Genomic DNA, 24,289 nt, shown 5'->3' with positions numbered 1-24,289 from the left:
GAGACAGGACAAATACTCACCAGATTGTAGTCCTCAGATAGGGAAAAGGGACTGGGGACAGGTGACAGAGACAGGACAAATACTCACCAGATTGTAGTCCTCAGATATGGAAAAGGGACTGGGGACAGGTGACAGAGACAGGACAAATACTCACCAGATTGTAGTCCTCAGATATAGGGAAAAGGGACTGGGGACAGGTGACAGAGACAGGACAAATACTCACCAGATTGTAGTCCTCAGATATGGAAAAGGGACTGGGGACAGGTGACAGAGACAGGACAAATACTCACCAGATTGTAGTCCTCAGATATGGAAAAGGGACTGGGGACAGGTGACAGAGACAGGGCAAATACTCACCAGATTGTAGTCCTCAGATATGGAAAAGGGACTGGGGACAGGTGACAGAGACAGGACAAATACTCACCAGATTGTAGTCCTCAGATATAGGGAAAAGGGACTGGGGACAGGTGACAGAGACAGGACAAATACTCACCAGATTGTAGTCCTCAGATATAGGGAAAAGGGACTGGGGACAGGTGACAGAGACAGGACAAATACTCACCAGATTGTAGTCCTCAGATATGGAAAAGGGACTGGGGACAGGTGACAGAGACAGGACAAATACTCACCAGATTGTAGTCCTCAGATAGGGAAAAGGAACAGGGGAAAGGGGACAGAGACAGGACAAATACTCACCAGATTGTAGTCCTCAGATAGGGAAAAGGGACTGGGGACAGGTGACAGAGACAGGACAAATACTCACCAGATTGTAGTCCTCAGATAGGCAAAAGGGACTGGGGACAGGTGACAGAGACAGGACAAATACTCACCAGACTGTAGTCCTCAGATATAGGGAAAAGGGACTGGGGACAGGGGACAGAGACAGGACAAATACTCACCAGATTGTAGTCCTCAGATATGGAAAAGGGACTGGGGACAGGTGACAGAGACAGGACAAATACTCACCAGATTGTAGTCCTCAGATATGGAAAAGGGACTGGGGACAGGTGACAGAGACAGGACAAATACTCACCAGATTGTAGTCCTCAGATAGGGAAAAGGGACTGGGGACAGGTGACAGAGACAGGACAAATACTCACCAGATTGTAGTCCTCAGATATAGGGAAAAGGGACTGGGGACAGGTGACAGAGACAGGACAAATACTCACCAGATTGTAGTCCTCAGATATAGGGAAAAGGGACTGGGGACAGGGGACAGAGACAGGACAAATACTCACCAGATTGTAGTCCTCAGATAGGGAAAAGGGACTGGGGACAGGTGACAGAGACAGGACAAATACTCACCAGATTGTAGTCCTCAGATATAGGGAAAAGGGACTGGGGACAGGGGACAGAGACAGGACAAATACTCACCAGATTGTAGTCCTCAGATATGGAAAAGGGACTGGGGACAGGTGACAGAGACAGGACAAATACTCACCAGATTGTAGTCCTCAGATATGGAAAAGGGACTGGGGACAGGTGACAGAGACAGGACAAATACTCACCAGATTGTAGTCCTCAGATAGGGAAAAGGGACTGGGGACAGGTGACAGAGACAGGACAAATACTCACCAGATTGTAGTCCTCAGATATAGGGAAAAGGGACTGGGGACAGGTGACAGAGACAGGACAAATACTCACCAGATTGTAGTCCTCAGATATAGGGAAAAGGGACTGGGGACAGGGGACAGAGACAGGACAAATACTCACCAGATTGTAGTCCTCAGATAGGGAAAAGGGACTGGGGACAGGTGACAGAGACAGGACAAATACTCACCAGATTGTAGTCCTCAGATATGGAAAAGGGACTGGGGAAAGGGGACAGAGACAGGACAAATACTCACCAGATTGTAGTCCTCAGATATAGGGAAAAGGGACTGGGGACAGGTGACAGAGACAGGACAAATACTCACCAGATTGTAGTCCTCAGATAGGGAAAAGGGACTGGGGACAGGTGACAGAGACAGGACAAATACTCACCAGATTGTAGTCCTCAGATATAGGGAAAAGGGACTGGGGACAGGTGACAGAGACAGGACAAATACTCACCAGATTGTAGTCCTCAGATATGGAAAAGGGACTGGGGACAGGTGACAGAGACAGGACAAATACTCACCAGATTGTAGTCCTCAGATAGGGAAAAGGGACTGGGGACAGGTGACAGAGACAGGACAAATACTCACCAGATTGTAGTCCTCAGATATGGAAAAGGGACTGGGGACAGGTGACAGAGACAGGACAAATACTCACCAGATTGTAGTCCTCAGATAGGGAAAAGGAACAGGGGAAAGGGGACAGAGACAGGACAAATACTCACCAGATTGTAGTCCTCAGATATAGGGAAAAGGGACTGGGGACAGGTGACAGAGACAGGACAAATACTCACCAGATTGTAGTCCTCAGATATAGGGAAAAGGGACTGGGGACAGGGGACAGAGACAGGACAAATACTCACCAGATTGTAGTCCTCAGATAGGGAAAAGGGACTGGGGACAGGTGACAGAGACAGGACAAATACTCACCAGATTGTAGTCCTCAGATATGGAAAAGGGACTGGGGAAAGGGGACAGAGACAGGACAAATACTCACCAGATTGTAGTCCTCAGATATAGGGAAAAGGGACTGGGGACAGGTGACAGAGACAGGACAAATACTCACCAGATTGTAGTCCTCAGATAGGGAAAAGGGACTGGGGACAGGTGACAGAGACAGGACAAATACTCACCAGATTGTAGTCCTCAGATATAGGGAAAAGGGACTGGGGACAGGTGACAGAGACAGGACAAATACTCACCAGATTGTAGTCCTCAGATATGGAAAAGGGACTGGGGACAGGTGACAGAGACAGGACAAATACTCACCAGATTGTAGTCCTCAGATAGGGAAAAGGAACAGGGGAAAGAGACAGGACAAATACTCACCAGATTGTAGTCCTCAGATAGGGAAAAGGAACAGGGGAAAGGGGACAGAGACAGGACAAATACTCACCAGATTGTAGTCCTCAGATAGGGAAAAGGAACAGGGGAAAGGGACAGAGACAGGACAAATACTCACCAGATTGTAGTCCTCAGATAGGGAAAAGGACTGGGGACAGGTGACAGAGACAGGACAAATACTCACCAGATTGTAGTCCTCAGATAGGGAAAAGGGACTGGGGACAGGTGACAGAGACAGGACAAATACTCACCAGATTGTAGTCCTCAGATAGGGAAAAGGAACAGGGGAAAGGGGACAGAGACAGGACAAATACTCACCAGATTGTAGTCCTCAGATAGGGAAAAGGGACTGGGGACAGGTGACAGAGACAGGACAAATACTCACCAGATTGTAGTCCTCAGATAGGCAAAAGGGACTGGGGACAGGTGACAGAGACAGGACAAATACTCACCAGATTGTAGTCCTCAGATATAGGGAAAATGGACTGGGGACAGGGGACAGAGACAGGACAAATACTCACCAGATTGTAGTCCTCAGATATGGAAAAGGGACTGGGGACAGGTGACAGAGACAGGACAAATACTCACCAGATTGTAGTCCTCAGATAGGGAAAAGGGACTGGGGACAGGTGACAGAGACAGGACAAATACTCACCAGATTGTAGTCCTCAGATATAGGGAAAAGGGACTGGGGACAGGGGACAGAGACAGGACAAATACTCACCAGATTGTAGTCCTCAGATATAGGGAAAAGGGACTGGGGACAGGTGACAGAGACAGGACAAATACTCACCAGATTGTAGTCCTCAGATATAGGGAAAAGGGACTGGGGACAGGGGACAGAGACAGGACAAATACTCACCAGATTGTAGTCCTCAGATATAGGGAAAAGGGACTGGGGACAGGTGACAGAGACAGGACAAATACTCACCAGATTGTAGTCCTCAGATATAGGGAAAAGGGACTGGGGACAGGGGACAGAGACAGGACAAATACTCACCAGATTGTAGTCCTCAGATATGGAAAAGGGACTGGGGACAGGTGACAGAGACAGGACAAATACTCACCAGATTGTAGTCCTCAGATATAGGGAAAAGGGACTGGGGACAGGTGACAGAGACAGGACAAATACTCACCAGATTGTAGTCCTCAGATATAGGGAAAAGGGACTGGGGACAGGGGACAGAGACAGGACAAATACTCACCAGATTGTAGTCCTCAGATAGGGAAAAGGGACTGGGGACAGGTGACAGAGACAGGACAAATACTCACCAGATTGTAGTCCTCAGATATGGAAAAGGGACTGGGGAAAGGGGACAGAGACAGGACAAATACTCACCAGATTGTAGTCCTCAGATATAGGGAAAAGGGACTGGGGACAGGTGACAGAGACAGGACAAATACTCACCAGATTGTAGTCCTCAGATAGGGAAAAGGGACTGGGGACAGGTGACAGAGACAGGACAAATACTCACCAGATTGTAGTCCTCAGATAGGGAAAAGGGACTGGGGACAGGTGACAGAGACAGGACAAATACTCACCAGATTGTAGTCCTCAGATATAGGGAAAAGGGACTGGGGACAGGTGACAGAGACAGGACAAATACTCACCAGATTGTAGTCCTCAGATATGGAAAAGGGACTGGGGACAGGTGACAGAGACAGGACAAATACTCACCAGATTGTAGTCCTCAGATAGGGAAAAGGGACTGGGGACAGGTGACAGAGACAGGACAAATACTCACCAGATTGTAGTCCTCAGATAGGGAAAAGGGACTGGGGACAGGTGACAGAGACAGGACAAATACTCACCAGATTGTAGTCCTCAGATATAGGGAAAAGGGACTGGGGACAGGTGACAGAGACAGGACAAATACTCACCAGATGGGAGTCCCCAGAGATGAGAAAAGGAACAGGGGAAAGGGGACAGAGACAGGACAAAGGGACAGATACTCACCAGACGGTAGTCTCCAGCTGGGTCTCATGGTGCTGGTAGTTGTGCTGGTCGTTGGGTTGATGGTAGTCCAGCTGGGAGAAGATAGGGAACAGCACCTGGATTCCTCCTATAGAGTGGATGGCACTGTGGATGGAGTGGGTCACTATGGCCTTCACATCCTAGCAGGGAACAATACAGTGTTAGTTTACGATAACTTCATTATATGTGGATTAAAAGGACATGAGACGAGACTAACCGATTTTATAAGGACATGAGGCAAGACTAACCTATTTTATAAGGACATGGGGTGAGACTTACAGTTGCTGTCAAATATATTGGCACCCTTGCACAATTCACTATTTCTTCTAAAATAAGTTGAAATTCAAAACCTTTTGGGTAAAAATAGTAGCCATTCGAAGTTTTAAAAAGAGAAAACAGATCATTCTGATCAATTGCACTGTACTTTGTAAAATGCAAGGGTGGCAATATATTTGACGCCATCTGTATGTGTATTATAAGGGCATGTAGTGAGACTAACCTGTAGCATAAGGGCGTGGGGTGAGTGGACAAAGATGGAGGCGTTCTCCTTGGGCGATGACTCCAGGCAGAGCTGGGCGTCAGTAGCCTTGGCGTTGTAGGTGAAGGAGATGGAGCTGGCCAGCTTCCCATCATACAGGACCTGCTTATGGTGCTCTGCCAGGTGGATGTCACTCTCCGACTTAAACTTAAACGTACTCTACATAGAGGGGAGGAATAGAGAGAGAGAGGGAGGGAGGGAGAGAGGGAGAGAGGCAGAAAGATGAGGACAGACAGAGAGTGGGAGGAGAGAGGGAGGGAGGGAGGGAGGGAGGGAGGGAGGGAGGGAGGGAGGGAGGGAGGGAGGGAGGGAGGGAGGGAGGGAGGGAGGGAGGGAGGGAGGGAGGGAGGACAGAGAGTGGGAGGAGAGAGAGAAGAGGGGAGGGAGGGAGGCAGAAAGATGAGGACAGACAGAGAGTGGGAGGAGAGAGAGAGAGGGAGGGAGAGAGGGAGGGAGAGAGGCAGAAAGATGAGGACAGACAGAGAGTGGGAGGAGAGAGAGAAGAGAGGGAGGGAGGGAGGGAGGGAGGGAGGGAGGGAGGGAGGGAGGGAGGGAGGGAGGGAGGGAGGGAGGGAGGGAGGGAGGGAGGCAGAAAGATGAGGACAGACAGAGAGTGGGAGGAGAGAGAGAGAGGGAGGGAGGGAGGGAGGGAGGGAGGGAGGGAGGGAGGGAGGGAGGGAGGGAGGGAGGGAGGGAGGGAGGGAGGGAGGGAGGGAGGGAGGGAGGGAGGGAGAAAGAAAGATAAGGACAGACAGAGAGGAGAGGAGAGAGAGAAGCGAGACGTGATAAGGCATGGTATCATGACAGCTTATTCCTCTACTAAACTCTCAGCAGCAGTAGTGTCATATTCATATATTAATGGAACATGATGCTGATCGATAAATGAGTCACTAAGTCTTAATGTAACCAATCCATTAAGGATGGCAGGTGAGAGAGGAGCTCAATTAATCAATCAACGCATCATCAATTGGAATGCTATTAATCAGGAAATCAGGAATGTCCTCTCAACGGAGGAGTGAATAATGAATGAACGGCCACAGACATAGAGGAGTGATGAGAGGCGAGATACATCCCTCTTCTGGCTACATACATGATGATTCAGATGGGGAGAGATGAGACCTACACTGAAATAGTTCTGAACTCTAGAGCTTCCCTGAAACCATTCAAAGTAATGGAGCTCAGTTGTTCTGCCTCCCTGAGAAGATCAACTAGACTGTCTAGCCTACGTAATAATAATAATAATAATATATGCCATTTAGCAGACGCTTTTATCCAAAGCGACTTACAGTCATGTGTGCATACATTCTACGTATGGGTGGTCCCGGGGATCGAACCCACTACCCTGGCGTTACAAGCGCCATGCTCTACCAACTGAGCTACAGAAGGACCACGTCTCACTATAGAGATACACCATAGGTGACTGTAGCACCATGCAGGGTCTATCAGCCTTCTCTCGTAAAGAGATGTAGATAGTTGAGATAACAAGCAGAGTAGACCGGGCTCGGTAGACCAGACACACAATAGGACTAGTATGATCCCAGGAATTCTAGTTGACAACCTCCTGGGACCTGGTAGAGTAAGCCCAGTCTGCAGGCCTCTACAGCCAGCATCTCTCTGGCAGCTCCACTATTACATGCAGACAGCTCCTTAACAGATTCTACCACCAAGCCATAAGACTGCTGAACAACTAAATCAAATGGCCACCAGAACTATTTACATTTACACCCCCACCCCTAGACTGTCCCGTATGTGGGTGTTGACCCAGCTAGACTGCCGTGTCTGGGAGACTCTGCCAACTGACTGAGATTATAATGAGGCCTTTTCTAAACACCTCAGTTACTAACCAGCTATCATCATCATTAATATGAATCACCATTCATTATATTACCTCACAGAGACAATTACATGGAAAACAAGGTGCTAGACTAAGGCCAGAGACTGGATGAGACAGGCTATGAATAACTATGGTCCCAACCTACACTTGACAGACACTGTTTTCAGGTTGGCCTGGGTGTGCTTAACAGTCCAAACCATAGATTCAGGGGCAGCCAGAGAACAGAACACAGTACATGCAGGGTATACAGTGTTAGGACCCAGGACACATGCAAGCATAGCCCTTTGGAAAGAGATACCAGGTATCAGGGAACAGGGAATTGTAGCAAGCAGCATTGTTTTCACAGATTGGTAGGTGCAGCAGGATGTGTGCATGTACCATTAAAGTTCATCCTATCCTAACCTAATTCAGTCAGCCCAGTACATACCTTATAGCCCGCTCCCAGCTGATGAATGGCAAATATCTGAGCTGGGTTGAGAGCCTCAGAGAACACATAGATGGCCCCCAGCTGACCACAGAATACCCTGTTAGCGTCAGCTGTCTCCGACGAACCCAGGAAGCACTTATCATAACTCTGTAGAGGGAGAGGAGAGGGTCAGTACACGGGCACACAGAGCAGGGGATTTATCATAGCTCTGTAGCGGGAGAAGACAGCGAGAGGGCTTATCATAACTCTGTACAATGAGACGAAGATGGATATATTTATAACGGTCAAACATAAACCACAATATGATCTCACTCACTCACTCACTCACTCACTCACTCACTCACTCACTCACTCACTTCGCATTTTGCAGCGATATGTCATTCCGTCTGGTTTGTGCTTAGTGGGACTAGAATTTGTTTTTTCAACAGGACAATGGCTGGTACTGTATCTGTCTCTGGGAAATGGTTAGGGCCATTATACGGACACTGAGTCAGAGATGAGAGGATTGGGCCATGTCCTTTAACAGCCCCAGCAGACTCGGACAGGGGAAGCATCATCCAAACGTCAAACACAGCTGAGTAGCAGAGCAATAAACAGACCCCAAAAAAAGACAGCTTTAGAATGGGCAAATAGGATAACTATGAGAGTGCATGATTCACAGGGCCTCTAATAGATTGTCACTCAGAGAGGGACACTTAGGGCTGCATCCTAAATGGAACTCTATTCCCTACTCTATTCCCTATTTAGTGCACTACCTTTGACCAGAGCCCTGTGTGTGTCTGTCCTTGTAAACCTATACCTGTAAACCTATACCTGTAACCCCTGCCTTAGAAGTGTGTTATAATAATATACACCACGCACACCCCATCCCTCCCTAACTCTGTAGATAGCAGCCTTTGTGGTCCTCCCTTCCTGTCTCTTCTTCTACCATCTTCCTCTCTTCAAACATCTCCCTGAAATGGTTATGCAAATAGGAGCTTTGAAAACGCAGCTCAGTGGGGAAGTGGGGAAGAAAACAGAGTGAAACAGGTAATTGCTCCACTTGTCCAATCATTTTTTTTCAAAACTGTTCAAAATGTGCCTGTGTGCCTTACTGAACATGACCTTGCAGAGGGCTCACTACAGGAAGGAACAGTGACAGGAGAGTCAGTCAATCAATCAATCAAGCTTCAATCAACCAGCAATGAGGCGCATTCTCACATCGTTGGTGTTGACGTGCCAGGCCATGTCGCCATAGGAGACCAACTGGCCGTTGACATAGCAACGGATCTCACTGTTCCTCCAGCGGTTGTAGATATGCACAATGCTGATCATGTACCACTGAAAGAGAGAGAGAGAGAGAGAGAGAGAGAGAGAGAGAGAGAGAGAGAGAGAGAGAGAGAGAGAGAGAGAGAGAGAGAGAGAGAGAGAGAGAGAGAGAGAGAGAGTGGATGCACTAGAAACGACAACCCATTCAGTCCCACTGTATGAACAGGGTTTTAAACACAGCCTATAGTGTTTGCATTGCAGTCACCCAGGTCATCTAGAGAACAAATAGGATCATGTGATTCAGTAGCTCTGATCTCATACATATTGCATTATTACACAGGCCTACTGCATAGCATAGATAACACAGTATTACAAATCATACAGTTATCCATACATTCTGCATGGTATAGACAACACAGTAATCCAGACCATACAGTTTCTCTGATACATACGAAAATCTAACCTGTACACGGATCATCTCAATGTAAGGCTTTAAATGAAGCAGTTACAGCTGCAACCCTCACTATGTTGATCTACTGCAGATCAACAGGATTTAGACACATCATTAACATGACTATGGCAGAGGGGATCAGATTACTCCAGTTGACCATTAGTAGGCAATAACCCCTTTAAGATCACTTCTAATCACCAGGAGAGCAGATCATTGATTTGAGGATATCTTTAGATCAAAGTCTGCCCTCTACTTTAATGATCACTGATGACTTCACTACTAGAAACGTTGACCTGGTGCAGAGAGGAGAGGACAAGAGGGGAAACATCATTCTGTACATACTGTAGTAGTGCACTATGTATAGAATAAGGTGTCATGTCAGAAACACCATGGTTACTGACAGCTATTTAACCAAAGGCTGTAATTGTCTGACAGAAGCCTTGAGCCTTGAACCAGCCTGTTATCTCTACTGGGACAGAGACAGGTAGGGTGTCAGACATCCCAAGATACATTACACTCCCTCGCTACACTCTCATCTCATCTCACTGTACACCCAGCTGCTCCTGTGAGGAGGTCCCTGTGGGAGTGTTAATCAGAACAGGTAATGATGCTCTCTCTCTCTGGTCTGAGGAGAGTCAGATCAGATTGTTTTTTTGCTCTGAGGTGGGTTTTTTGCACAAGACCTGCTGAACCATGACCACCACCCCTACATTTAAAGGAACAGTGACAGGAAATGAGCATTAAATCTGTGTGCTACTTCAGGGGCTACATCGGTGTGAATGCGCAAATCTGATAGGGGTCACATTGAGTGTGGACAGTCAGAAAAAAAGAGTGGGCACAGAAAGAAAATCTGATTTGGGTAGGGTGGCTGTGTAACCACAGCCTAAAACGCTTGATACATATGACCACAGAGATCATTAAGGGGTTTTCCTGATCGTACCCACATGGCAACAAGCTGGTGGTGAGGCCTCATTCATAACATACTGACCGGATCAATACAGTCCTATAGAGCAGCACCTCAGCACACCATCACTCACATATGGGACCTGTAAACTGCTACATAAGCACTCTACTGATCATCAGCTATGTGACCTGTAGGCTGGTATAAGCACACTGACCATTGCTCATTGATCACTAGCAGGGTAACAGATGAAACCTGGTCACCCTTGTAGTTTCCACTTGCCCGGCTGAACTGCAGGCTTTTCGGTGGAACAAGGAGCTAAGAACGTTTGAGGAGGGCAGTCATGTCTGTTTGCAAGGCAGAGGTCCCTGGTTCTGGTATCGGTTTGAGATGGTACAATTAAGCAAGCACAGTGACGTCCGTCAAAGCAGGAGGCTGATGAAATATGGCTTGTCCCCTAAAACCCTCACAAACCTTTACAGATGCACAATTGAGAGCATCCTGTCGGGCTGTATAACCGCCTGGTACGGCAACTGCACCACCCACAACCGCAGGGCTCTCCAGAGGGTGGTGCGGTCTGCACAACACATCACTGGGGGCAAACTACCTGCCCTTCAGAACACCTATAGCACCCGATGTCTCGGAAGGTCAAAAAGATAATCAAGGACAACAACCACCCGAGCCACTGCCTGTTCACCCCGCTATCATCCAGAAGTCGAGGTCAGTACAGGTGCATCAAAGCTGGCACCAAGAGACTGAAAAACAGCTTCTATCTCTTCCATCACTGACACAGAGAGGCTGCTGACTACATACAGACTTTAAATCATTGGCCACTAACAAATGGATCACTAGTCACTTTATTAATGCCACTTTAATAATGATGTTTACATAACTTGCATTACTCATCTCATGTATATACTGTATCTATAACATCTATTGTATCTTGCATATACCACTCCGTCATTGCTCATCCATATATTTACATGTACATATTATTTTTTCATCCCTTTACTTAGATTTGTGTGTATAAGGTAGTTGTTGTGGAATTGTTAGATTACTTGTTGATATTGCTACACTGTCAGAACTAGAAGCACAAGCATTTCGCTACACTCGCAATAACACCTGCTAACCATGTGTATGTGACCAATATAATTTGATTTAAAGAATCGCTTACCTTCCTAGGTTGAAAGTCATATTTGACACAGTGCTGGAAGCCTTTGCCTTTAGACTTCAGCGATGTCACGATCAGACAGTTGCCCACGAAATGTGCAGAGTAGCCGATTCCTTTACTGGTGCGAAAGCTACAAAAGAAACGGTATCAAAATTATGAGGTGCGAACATTACATTTCTAATTTCAGATTGGCTCACTAGACTTGATGTTTCACATTGTAGATACTCATGAAAAATAATGCATTTCTCTCACTGAAGGAATGATTATCATGCATCTATCAGCTTTATGTCAACCAAACACAATCCACAGCAGAAGGATAATGATAGTAACTATTGTGTCTGTTGCTGACTAATTAATTAGTACTTTCCCACTCTGGTCATTCCTCTCATTACTTCGCCCTCTCTCTCCCACTCCCTCTCACATTCTCTCCCACTCCCTCTCACATTCTCTCCCACTCCCTCTCACATTCTCTCCCACTCCCTCTCACATTCTCTCCCACTCCCTCTCACATTCTCTCCCACTCCCTCTCACATTCTCTCCCACTCCCTCTCACATTCTCTCCCACTGCCTCTCACATTCTCTCCCACTCCCTCTCACATTCTCTCCCACTCCCTCTCACATTCTCTCCCACCCCCTCACATTCTCTCCCACTCCCTCTCACATTCTCTCCCACTCCCTCTCACATTCTCTCCCACTCCCTCTCACATTCTCTCCACTCCCTCTCACATTCTCTCCCACTCCCTCTCACATTCTCTCCCACTCCCTCTCACATTCTCTCCCACTCCCTCTCACATTCTCTTCCACTCCCTCTCACATTCTCTCCCACTCCCCCTCTCACATTCTCTCCCACTCCCTCTCACATTCTCTCCCACTCCCCTCACATTCTCTCCCACTGCCTCTCACATTCTCTTCCACTCCCTCTCACATTCTCTCCCACTCCCCTCACATTCTCTCCCACTCCCCCTCACATTCTCTTCCACTCCCTCTCACATTCTCTCCCACTCCCTCTCACATTCTCTCCCACTGCCTCTCACATTCTCTCCCACTCCCTCTCACATTCTCTCCACTCCCTCTCACATTCTCTCCCACTCCCCCTCACATTCTCTCCCACTCCTCTCACATTCTCTCCCCACTCCCTCTCACATTCTCTTCCACTCCCTCTCACATTCTCTCCCATCCCCCTCTCCTCTCACATCTCACATTCTCTCCACTCCCTCTCACATTCTCTCCCACCCCCTCATTCTCTCCACTCCCTCTCATATTCTCTTCCACTCCCTCTCACATTCTCTCCCACTCCCCCTCACATTCTCTCCACTCCCTCTCACATTCTCTCCACTCCCCTCACATTCTCTCCCACTCCCCTCACATTCTCTTCCACTCCCTCTCACATTCTCTCCCACTCCCTCTCATTCTCTCCCACTGCCTCTCACATTCTCTCCCACTCCCCTCATTCTCCCCACTCCCTCTCACATTCTCTCCCACTCCCTCTCACATTCTCTCCCACTCCCTCTCACATTCTCTCCCCACTCCCTCTCACATTCTCTTCCACTCCCTCTCACATTCTCTCCCACTCCCCCTCACATTCTCTCCCACTCCCTCTCACATTCTCTCCCACTCCCTCTCACATTCTCTCCCACTCCCTCTCACATTCTCTTCCACTCCCCCTCACATTCTCTCCCACTCCCCCTCACATTCTCTCCCACTCCCCCTCACATTCTCTCCCACTCCCTCTCACATTCTCTTCCACTCCCTCTCACATTCTCTCCCACTCCCCCTCACATTCTCTCCCACTCCCTCACATTCTCTTCCACTCCCCTCACATTCTCTTCCACTCCCTCACATTCTCTTCCACTCCCTCTCACATTCTCTCCCTCCCCCTCACATTCTCTCCCCACTCCCTCTCACATTCTCTCCCACTCCCCTCACATTCTCTCCCACTCCCCTCACATTCTCTCCCACTCCCTCTCACATTCTCTCCCACTCCCCCACATTCTCTGCCACTCCCTCTCACATTCTCTCCCACTCCCCTTCACATTCTCTTCCACTCCCTCTCACATTCTCTTCCACTCCCTCTCCATTCTCTCCCTCCCTCTCACATTCTCTCCCACTCCCCCTCACATTCTCTTCCACTCCCTCTCACATTCTCTCCCACTCCCCTCACATTCTCTCCCTCCTCTCACATTCTCTCCCACTCCCTCTCACATTCTCTTCCACTCCCTCTCACATTCTCTCCACTCCCCCTCACATTCTCTCCCACTCCCTCTCACATTCTCTTCCACTCCCCTCACATTCTCTTCCTCCCTCTCACATTCTCTTCCACTCCCTCTCACATTCTCTCCCACTCCCCCTCACATTCTCTCCCACTCCCCCTCACATTCTCTCCCACTCCCTCTCACATTCTCTCCACTGCCTCTCACATTCTCTCCCACTCCCTCTCACATTCTCTCCCTCCCTCTCACATTCTCTTCCACTCCCTCTCACATTCTCTCCACTGCCTCTCATTCTCTCCCACTCCCCCTCACATTCTCTCCCACTCCCTCTCACATTCTCTCCCCTCCCCTCACATTCTCTGCCACTCCCTCTCACATTCTCTCCCCCCCCTCACATTCTCTCCTCCTCTCACATTCTCTCCACTCCTCTCACATTCTCTCCCACTCCCTCTCACATTCTCTCCCCACTCCCTCTCACATTCTCTTCCACTCTCTCTCACATTCTCTCCCACTCCTCTCACATTCTCTCCACTCCCTCTCACATTCTCTCCCACTGCCCCTCTCACATTCTCTCCCACTCCCTCTCACATTCTCTCCCACTCCCCCTCATTCTCTCCACTCCCTCTCACATTCTCTCCCTCCCTCTCACATTCTCTCCCACTCCCTCTCATTCTCTCCACTCCCCTTCACATTCTCTCCCACTGCCTCTCACATTCTCTTCCACTCCCTCTCACATTCTCTCCTCCCCCTCACATTCTCTCCCACTCCCTCTCACATTCTCTCCCACTCCCCCTCACATTCTCTCCACTGCCTCTCACATTCTCCCACCCCCTCACATTCTCTCCCACTCCCCCTCACATTCTCTCCCACTCCTCTCACATTCTCTCCACTCCCTCTCACATTCTCTCCCACTCCCTCTCACATTCTCTCCCTCCCCTCACAAATTCTCTCCCACTCCCCCTCACATTCTCTCCCTCCCTCTCACATTCTCTCCCACTCCCTTCACATTCTCTCCACTGCCTCTCACATTCTCTTCCACTCCCTCTCACATTCTCTCCCACTCCCCTCATTCTCTCCCACTCCCTCTCACATTCTCTCCCTCCCTCACATTCTCTCCCACTCCCTCTCACATTCTCTCCCACTCCCCCTCACATTCTCTTCCCTCCCCTCTCACATTCTCTCCCACTCCCTCTCACATTCTCTCCCTCCCTCTCACATTCTCTCCCTCCCTCTCATTCTCTTCCACTCCCTCTCACATTCTCTCCCTCCCTCTCACATTCTCTTCCACTCCTCTCATTCTCTCCCACTCCCTCTCACATTCTCTCCCACTCCCTCTCACATTCTCTTCCACTCCCTCTCACATTCTCTCCCACTCCCTCTCACATTCTCTTCCCACTCCCTCTCACATTCTCTCCCTCCCCCTCATTCTCTCCCACTCCTCTCACATTCTCTCCCACTCCCTCTCACATTCTCTCCCACTCCCTCTCACATTCTCTCCCACTCCCTCTCACATTCTCTCCCACTCCCTCTCACATTCTCTCCCACTCCCTCTCACATTCTCTCACACTCCCTCTCACATTCTCTCCACTCCCTCTCACATTCTCTCCCACTGCCTCTCACATTCTCTGCCCTCCCCCTCACATTCTCTTCCACTCCCTCTCACATTCTCTCCCACTCCCCCTCACATTCTCTCCACTCCTCTCACATTCTCTCCTCCCTCACATTCTCTCCACTGCCTCTCACATTCTCTTCCACTCCCTCTCACATTCTCTTCCACTCCCTCTCACATTCTCTCCCACTCCCTCTCATTTCTCTCCACTCCCTCTCACATTCTCTCCCACCCCCTCTCACATTCTCTCCACTCCCCCTCTCACATTCTCTCCCACTCCCTCTCACATTCTCTCCCTCCCTCTCACATTCTCTCCCACTCCCCTCACATTCTCTCCACTCCCCCTCACATTCTCTCCCACTGCCTCTCACATTCTCTCCCACTCCCTCTCACATTCTCTCCCCCCTCTCACATTCTCTTCCACTCCCCCTCACATTCTCTCCCACTCCCTCTCACATTCTCTCCCTCCCTCTCACATTCTCTCCCACTCCCTCTCACATTCTCTCCCACTCCCTCTCATTCTCTCCACTTCTCTTCTCTCCTGCCTCTCACATTCTCTCCCACTCCCTCTCACATTCTCTCCCACTCCCTCTCACATTCTCTCCCCCTCCCTCTCACATTCTCTCCCACTCCCCCTCACATTCTCTCCCACTGCCTCTCACATTCTCTCCACTCCCTCTCACATTCTCTCCCTCCCTCTCACATTCTCTCCACTCCTCTCACATTCTCTCCTCCCCTCACATTCTCTCCCACCCTCTCACATTCTCTCCCTCCCCTCACATTCTCTTCCACTCCCTCTCACATTCTCTCCCACTCCCTCTCACATTCTCTCCCACTCCCCTCACATTCTCTTCCACTCCCTCCTCATTCTCTTCCACTGCCTCTCACATTCTCTCCCACCCTCTCACATTCTCTCACACTCCCTCTCACATTCTCTCCACTCCTCTCACATTCTCTTCCACTCCCTCTCACATTCTCTCCCTCCCTCTCACATTCTCTCCCACTCCCCTCACATTCTCTCCCACTCCCTCTCACATTCTCTCCCACTCCCTCTCACATTCTCTCCCACTCCCTCTCACATTCTCTCACACTCCCTCTCACATTCTCTCCCACTCCCTCTCACATTCTCTCCCACTCCCCTCACATTCTCTCCACTCCCTCTCACATTCTCTCCCACTCCCTCTCACATTCTCTCCCACTCCCTCTCACATTCTCTTCCACTCCCTCTCACATTCTCTCCCTGCCTCTCACATTCTCTCCACTCCCTCTCACATTCTCTCCCCTGCCTCTCACATTCTCTCCCACTCCCTCTCACATTCTCTCCCACTCCCTCTCATTCTCTCACACTCCCTCTCACATTCTCTCCCACTGCCTCTCACATTCTCTCTTCCACTCCCTCTCACATTCTCTCTCCCTCTCACATTCTCTCCACTCCCTCTCACATTCTCTCCCACTCCCTCTCACATTCTCTCCCTCCCCCTCACATTCTCTCCCACTCCCCTTCACATTCTCTCCCACTCCCTCTCATTCTCTCCCACTCCCCTCACATTCTCTTCCACTCCCTCTCACATTCTCTCCCACTCCTCTCACATTCTCTCCCACTCCCTCTCACATTCTCTTCCTCCCCCTCACATTCTCTCCCTCCCTCTCACATTCTCTCCCACTCCCTCTCACATTCTCTCCCACTGCCTCTCACATTCTCTCCCACTCCCTCTCACATTCTCTCCCACTCCCCTCACATTCTCTCCACTCCCCCTCACATTCTCTCCCACTCCCTCTCACATTCTCTTCCACTCCCTCTCACATTCTCTCCCACTCCCCCTCACATTCTCTCCCACTCCCTCTCACATTCTCTCCCACTCCCCTTCACATTCTCTCCCACTCCCCCTCACATTCTCTCCACTCCCTCTCACATTCTCTCCCACTCCCTCTCACATTCTCTCCCACTCCCCTTCACATTCTCTGCCACTCCCCCTCACATTCTCTCACACTCCCTCTCACATTCTCTCCCACTCCCTCTCACATTCTCTCCCACTCCCTCTCACATTCTCTCCCACTCCCCTCACATTCTCTCACACTCCCCTCACATTCTCTCCCACTCCCCTCACATTCTCTTCCACTCCCTCTCACATTCTCTCCCTCCCCCTCACATTCTCTCACACTCCCTCTCACATTCTCTCCCACTCCCTCTCACATTCTCTCCCACTCCCTCTCACATTCTCTTCCACTCCCCTCACATTCTCTTCCACTCCTCTCACATTCTCTCCCTCCCCCTCACATTCTCTCCCACTGCCCTCTCCCACATTCTCTTCCCACTCCCTCTCACATTCTCTTCCACTCCTCTCACATTCTCTCCTCCCTCTCACATTCTCTCCCCTCCCCCCTCACATTCTCTCCCACTGCCTCTCACATTCTCTTCCACCCCTCCCTCATTCTCTTCCACTCCCCCTCACATTCTCTCCCTCCCTCTCACATTCTCTCCCCCCTCAACATTCTCCCTCCCTCTCACATTCTCTCCCACTCCCTCTCCCATTCTCTCCCACTCCCTCCTCATTCTCTCCCTGCCTCTCACATTCTCTCCCACTCCCTCTCACATTCCCACTCCCCCTCCCCTCTCCCTCCTCTCACATTCTCTCCTCCCCCTCCACTCCCCACTCACATTCTCTCCCTCCCTCTCACATTCTCTCCCACTCCCCCTCAACATTCTCTTCCCTCCCCCTCACATTCTCTCCACCCCCTCACACTCTCCTCTCACATTCTCTGCCCTCCCATTCTCCCTCTCACATTCTCTCCACTCCCTCTCACATTCTCTCCCCTCCCCTCACATTCTCTCCCACTCCCTCTCACATTCTCTCCCTCCCTCTCACATTCTCTCCCCCTCACATTCTCCCTCCCTCACATTCTCTCACTCCCCCTCATTCTCTCCCACTCCTCTCACATTCTCTCCTCCCCTCTCACATTCTCTCCCTCCCCCTCATTCTCTCCCACTCCCTCTCATTCTCTCCCTCCCTCTCACATTCTCTCCCCCCCTCACATTCTCCCCTCTCTCACATTCTCTCCCACTCCCTCTCACATTCTCTGCCACTCCCCTCTCACATTCTCTCCCACTCCCCCTCACATTCTCTCCCACTGCCCTCTCATTCTCTCCCACTCCCTCTCACATTCTCTCCCACTCCCCCTCACATTCTCTCCCACTCCTCTCCTCATTCTCTCCCACTCCCTCTCACATTCTCTTCCCTCCCATTCTCCCTCTCACATTCTCTTCCACTCCCCCTCACATTCTCTCCCACTGCCTCTCACATTCTCTCCCACTCCCCCTCACATTCTCTCCCACTGCCCTCTCACATTCTCTTCCACTCCCTCTCACATTCTCTCCCACTCCCTCTCACATTCTCTCACACTCCCTCTCACATTCTCTCCCTCCCTCTCACATTCTCTCCCACTCCCCTTCACATTCTCTCCCACTCCCCCTCACATTCTCTCCCACTCCCCCTCACATTCTCTCCCACTCCCTCTCACATTCTCTCCCACTCCCCCTCACATTCTCTCCCACTCCCTCTCACATTCTCTCCCACTCCCTCTCACATTCTCTCCCACTCCCTCTCACATTCTCTCCCACTCCCTCTCACATTCTCTTCCACTCCCTCTCACATTCTCTCCCACTCCCTCTCACATTCTCTCCCACTCCCTCACATTCTCTTCCACTCCCTCTCACATTCTCTCCCTCCCCCTCACATTCCTCCCACTCCCCCTCATTCTCTCCCCACTCCTCTCACATTCTCTTCCTCCCTCTCACATTCTCTCCACTCCCCTCACATTCTCTCCCTCCCTCTCCATTCTCTCCTCCCCCTCACATTCTCTCCCACTCCCCTCTCATTCTCTCCTCCCCCTCACATTCTCTCCCACTCCCTCTCACATTCTCTCCACTCCCTCTCCATTCTCTCCCCCCTCATCCCTCTCACATTCTCTCCCACTCCCTCTCACATTCTCTCCCACTCCCTCTCACATTCTCTCTCCACTCCCTCTCACATTCTCTCCCACTCCCCTCACATTCTCTCCACTCCCTCTCACATTCTCTCCCTCCTCTCACATTCTCTCCACTCCCCCTCACATTCTCTCCCTCCCTCTCACATTCTCTCCCACTCCCTCTCATTCTCTCCCATTCTCCCTCCTCACATTCTCTCCCACTCCCCCTCACATTCTCTCCCACTCCTCTCACATTCTCCCTCCCATTCTCCCCCTCCCCCTCACATTCTCTCCCACTGCCTCTCACATTCTCTCCCACTCCTCTCACATTCTCTCCCACTCCCTCTCACATTCTCTCCCACTCCCTCTCACATTCTCTCCCCACTCCCTCTCACATTCTCTCCCACTCCCTCTCACATTCTCTCCCACTCCTCTCACATTCTCTCCACTCCCTCTCACATTCTCTCCCACTCCCTCTCATTTCTCTCCACTCCCTCTCATTCTCTCCCACTCCCTCTCATTCTCTCCCTCCTCTCACATTCTCTCCACTCCCTCTCACATTCTCTCCCACTCCTCTCACATTCTCTTCCCTCCCTCTCACATTCTCTCCCCACTCCCTCTCACATTCTCTCCCCACTCCCTCTCACATTCTCTCCCCCTCTCACATTCTCTCCTCTCACATTCTCTCCCACTCCCTCACATTCTCTCCCACTCCCTCTCACATTCTCTCCCACTCCCTCTCACATTCTCTCCCACTCCCTCTCACATTCTCTCCCACTCCCTCTCACATTCTCCACTCCCTCTCACATTCTCTCCCACTCCCCTCACATTCTCTCCACTCCCTCTCACATTCTCTCCCACTCCCTCTCACATTCTCTCCCACTCCCTCACATTCTCTCCACTCCCCTCACATTCTCTCCCACTCCTCTCACATTCTCTCCCACTCCCTCTCACATTCTCTCCCACTCCCTCTCACATTCTCTCCCACTCCTCTCACATTCTCTCCCACTCCCTCTCACATTCTCTCCACTCCCTCTCACATTCTCTCCACTCCCTCTCACATTCTCTCCCACTCCCTCTCACATTCTCTCCCACTCCATTCTCTCACCTCTCTCCACTCCCTCTCATTCTCTCCCCTCCCTCTCACATTCTCTCCACTCCCTCATATTCTCTCCTCCCTCCCTCTCATTCTCTCCCACTCCCTCTCACATTCTCTCCCACTCCCTCTCACATTCTCTTCCCACTCCCCTCACATTCTCTCCCTCCCTCCTCACATTCTCTCCACTCCCTCTCACATTCTCTCCCACTCCCTCTCACATTCTCTCCCACTCCTCTCACATTCTCTCCCACTCCCTCTCACATTCTCTCCCACTCCCTCTCACATTCTCTCCCACTCCCTCTCACATTCTCTCCCACTCCCTCTCACATTCTCTCCCACTCCCTCTCACATTCTCTCCCACTCCCTCTCACATTCTCTCCCACTCCCTCTCACATTCTCTCCCACTGCCTCTCACATTCTCTCCCACTCCTCTCACATTCTCTCCCACTCCCTCTCACATTCTCTCCCACTCCCTCTCACATTCTCTCCCACTGCCTCTCACATTCTCTCCCACTCCCTCTCATTCTCTCCACTCCCTCTCACATTCTCTCCCCTGCCTCTCACATTCTCTCCACTCCCTCTCACATTCTCTCCCACTCCCTCACATTCTCTCCCACTCCCTCTCATTCTCTCCCACTGCCTCTCACATTCTCTCCCACTGCCCTCTCACATTCTCTCCCACTCCCCTCTCACATTCTCTCCCACTGCCTCTCATTCTCTCCCACTCCCTCTCACATTCTCTCCACTCCCTCTCACATTCTCTCCCCTCCCTCTCACATTCTCTCCCACTGCCTCTCACATTCTCTCCCTCCCTCTCACATTCTCTCCCTCCTCTCACATTCTCTCCCTGCCTCTCATTCTCTCCCACTCCCCTCACATTCTCTCCCACTGCCTCTCACATTCTCTCCCACTCCTCTCACATTCTCTCCCACTCCCTCTCACATTCTCTCCCACTGCCTCTCACATTCTCTCCTCCCTCTCACATCCCTCCCTCTCACATTCTCTCCCACCCTCTCACATTCTCTCCCACTCCCCCTCTCACATTCTCTCCCTCCTCTCACATTCTCTCCCACTGCCCTCACATTCTCTCCTCTCATTCTCCTCTCACATTCTCTCCCACTCCCTCTCATTCTCTCCCACTCCCCTCTCACATTCTCTCCCACTGCCTCTCACATTCTCTCCCACTCCCTCTCACATTCTCTCCCACCCTCTCACATTCTCTCCACTCCCTCTCACATTCTCTCCACTGCCTCTCATTCTCTCCCCCCTCTCACATTCTCTCCCCTCCCCCTCACATTCTCTCCCACTCCCTCTCACATTCTCTCCCACTGCCTCTCACATTCTCTCCCACTGCCTCTCATTCTCTCCCACTCCCCCTCACATTCTCTCCTCCCCTCATTCTCTCACACTGCCTCTCACATTCTCTCCCACTCCCTCTCACATTCTCTCCCACTCCCCTCACATTCTCTCCCACTCCCTCTCACATTCTCTCCCCTCCCTCTCACATTCTCTCCCACTCCTCTCTCACATTCTCTCCCACTCCCTCTCAAACATTCTCTCCACTCCCTCTCACATTCTCTTCCACTCCCTCTCACATTCTCTCCCACTGCCTCTCACATTCTCTTCCACTGCCTCTCACATTCTCTCCCCACTCCCTCTCACATTCTCTTCCACTCCCTCTCACATTCTCTCCTCCCTCCCTCACATTCTCTTCCAACTCCCTCTCACATTCTCTCCCACTCCTCTCACATTCTCTCCACTCCCTCTCACATTCTCTCCCACTCCCTCTCACATTCTCTCCCACTCCCTCTCACATTCTCTCCCACTCCCTCTCACATTCTCTTTTACTCCCTCTCACATTCTCTTTATACTCCCTCTCACATTCTCTCCCCTCCCTCTCACATTCTCCCTCCACTCCCTCTCATTCTCTTCCTGACTCCTCTCACATTCTCTCCCACTCCCTCTCACATTCTCTCCCATTCCCTCTCACATTCTCTCCCACTCCCTCTCACATTCTCTTACATTACTCCCTCTCACATTCTCTCCTACTCCCATTCTCACATTCTCTCCCTCTCATTCTCCCACTCCCTCACATTCTCTCCCAGTCCCTCACATTCTCTCCCACTCCCTCTCACATTCTCTCCCACTCCCTCTCACATTCTCTCCCACCAGTCCCTCTCACATTCTCTCCCACTCCCTCTCACATTCTCTCCCACTCCCTCTCACATTCTCTCCCACTCCCTCTCATTCTCTCCTCCCAGTCACATTTTCTCTCCTACTCCCAGTCACATATCTTTCCTACTCCCTCTCACATTCTCTCCCACTCCCTCTCACATTCTCTCCCAGTCCCTCTCATATTCTCTCCCAGTCCCTCTCACATTCTCTCCACTCCCTCTATATTCTCTCCCACTCACATTCTCTCCCACTCCCTCTCATATTCTCTCCCACTCCCTCTCACATTCTCTCCCACTCCCTCTCACATTCTCTCCCCACCCTCTCACATTCTCTCCCTCCCTCTCATTCTCTCCCACTCCCTCTCACATTCTCTCCTCCCTCTCACATTCTCTCCCACTCCCTCTCAGATTCTCTCCCACTCCCTCTCACATTCTCTCCCACTCCCTCCCTCCCCCTCTCACATTCTCCTCCCTCCCCTCTCCCAGTCCCTCACATTCTCTCCCAGTAGAGATCTCACATTCTCTCCCACTCCCTCTCACATTCTCTCCCAGTCCCTCTCACATTCTCTCCCATCCCTCTCACATTCTCTCCCAGTCCCTCACATTCTCTCCCTCCATATCTCTCCCAGTCCCTCACATTCTCTCCCAGTCCCTCTCACATTCTCTCCCACTCCCTCTCACATTTCTCTCCCACTCCCTCCCCTCATTCTCTCCCACTCCCTCACATTCTCTGCCACCCTCTCACACATTCTCTCACCAGTCCCTCATATTCTCTCCCACTCCCTCACATTCTCTCCCACTGCCTCTCACATTCTCTCCCACTCCCTCACATTCTCTGCCACTCCCTCTCATATTCTACTCCCAGTCCCTCTCACATTCTCTCCCAGTCCCTCTCACATCTCTCCCACTGCCTCTCACATTCTCTCCCCACTCCTCTCACATTCTCTGCCACTCCCTCTCACATTCTCTTCCACTCCCTCTCACATTCTCTCCCAGTCCCTCACATTCTCTCCTCCCTCTCACATTCTCCCACTGCCTCTCACATTCTCTCCCAGTCCCCCTCACATTCTCTTCCACTCCCTCTCACATTCTCTCCCACTGCCTCTCACATTCTCTTCCACTGCCTCTCACATTCTCTTCCATTCCCTCTCACATTCTCTCCCCACTCCCTCTCACATTCTCTTCCATTCCCTCTCACATTCTCTCTCCCCACTCCCTCTCACATTCTCTCCCCATTCCCTCTCACATTCTCTCCCACTGCCTCTCATTCTCTTCCACTGCCTCTCACATTCTCTTCCATTCCCTCTCACATTCTCTCCCCACTCCCTCTCACATTCTCTCCCCATTCCCTCACATTCTCTCCCACTCCCTCTCACATTCTCTCCCACTCCCTCTCACATTCTCTGCCACTCCCTCACATTCTCTCCCACTCCCTCTCACATTCTCTCCCACTCCCTCTCACATTCTCTCCCACTCCCTCACATTCTCTGCCACTCCCTCACATTCTCTCCCACTCCCCTCACATTCTCTCCCACTCCCTCACATTCTCTCCCACTCCCTCTCACATTCTCTCCCACTCCCCTCACATTCTCTCCCACTCCCTCACATTCTCTCCCACTCCCTCTCACATTCTCTTCCACTGCCTCTCACATTCTCTTCCACTGCCTCTCATTCTCTTCCTACTCCCTCTCACATTCTCTCTCCACTCCCTCTCACATTCTCTCCCACTCCCTCTCACATTCTCTGC

General features: G+C 50.8%; 1 protein-coding gene across 2 annotated transcripts in view; it reads right to left on the bottom strand.

The window, feature by feature from the left end:
* LOC118396139 (neurobeachin-like) overlaps positions 1-24,289 on the bottom strand; it is a 415,134-nt gene that overhangs the window by 292,280 nt on the left and 98,565 nt on the right. For both annotated transcript variants that reach the window (XM_052522064.1, XM_052522066.1), the window contains exons 6-10: positions 11,488-11,614; positions 8,914-9,033; positions 7,714-7,860; positions 5,414-5,611; positions 4,897-5,054 (exon numbers count right to left, since the gene is read on the bottom strand). In XM_052522064.1, the coding sequence (XP_052378024.1) occupies positions 4,897-5,054; positions 5,414-5,611; positions 7,714-7,860; positions 8,914-9,033; positions 11,488-11,614 (750 nt within the window). The remainder of the gene's footprint in view (positions 1-4,896; positions 5,055-5,413; positions 5,612-7,713; positions 7,861-8,913; positions 9,034-11,487; positions 11,615-24,289) is intronic.

The sequence above is a fragment of the Oncorhynchus keta genome, chromosome 1 (assembly GCF_023373465.1).
Source record: "Oncorhynchus keta strain PuntledgeMale-10-30-2019 chromosome 1, Oket_V2, whole genome shotgun sequence".
Classification (NCBI taxonomy): Eukaryota; Metazoa; Chordata; class Actinopteri; order Salmoniformes; family Salmonidae; genus Oncorhynchus; species Oncorhynchus keta.
This window is presented reverse-complemented; position numbering and strand designations above follow the sequence as displayed.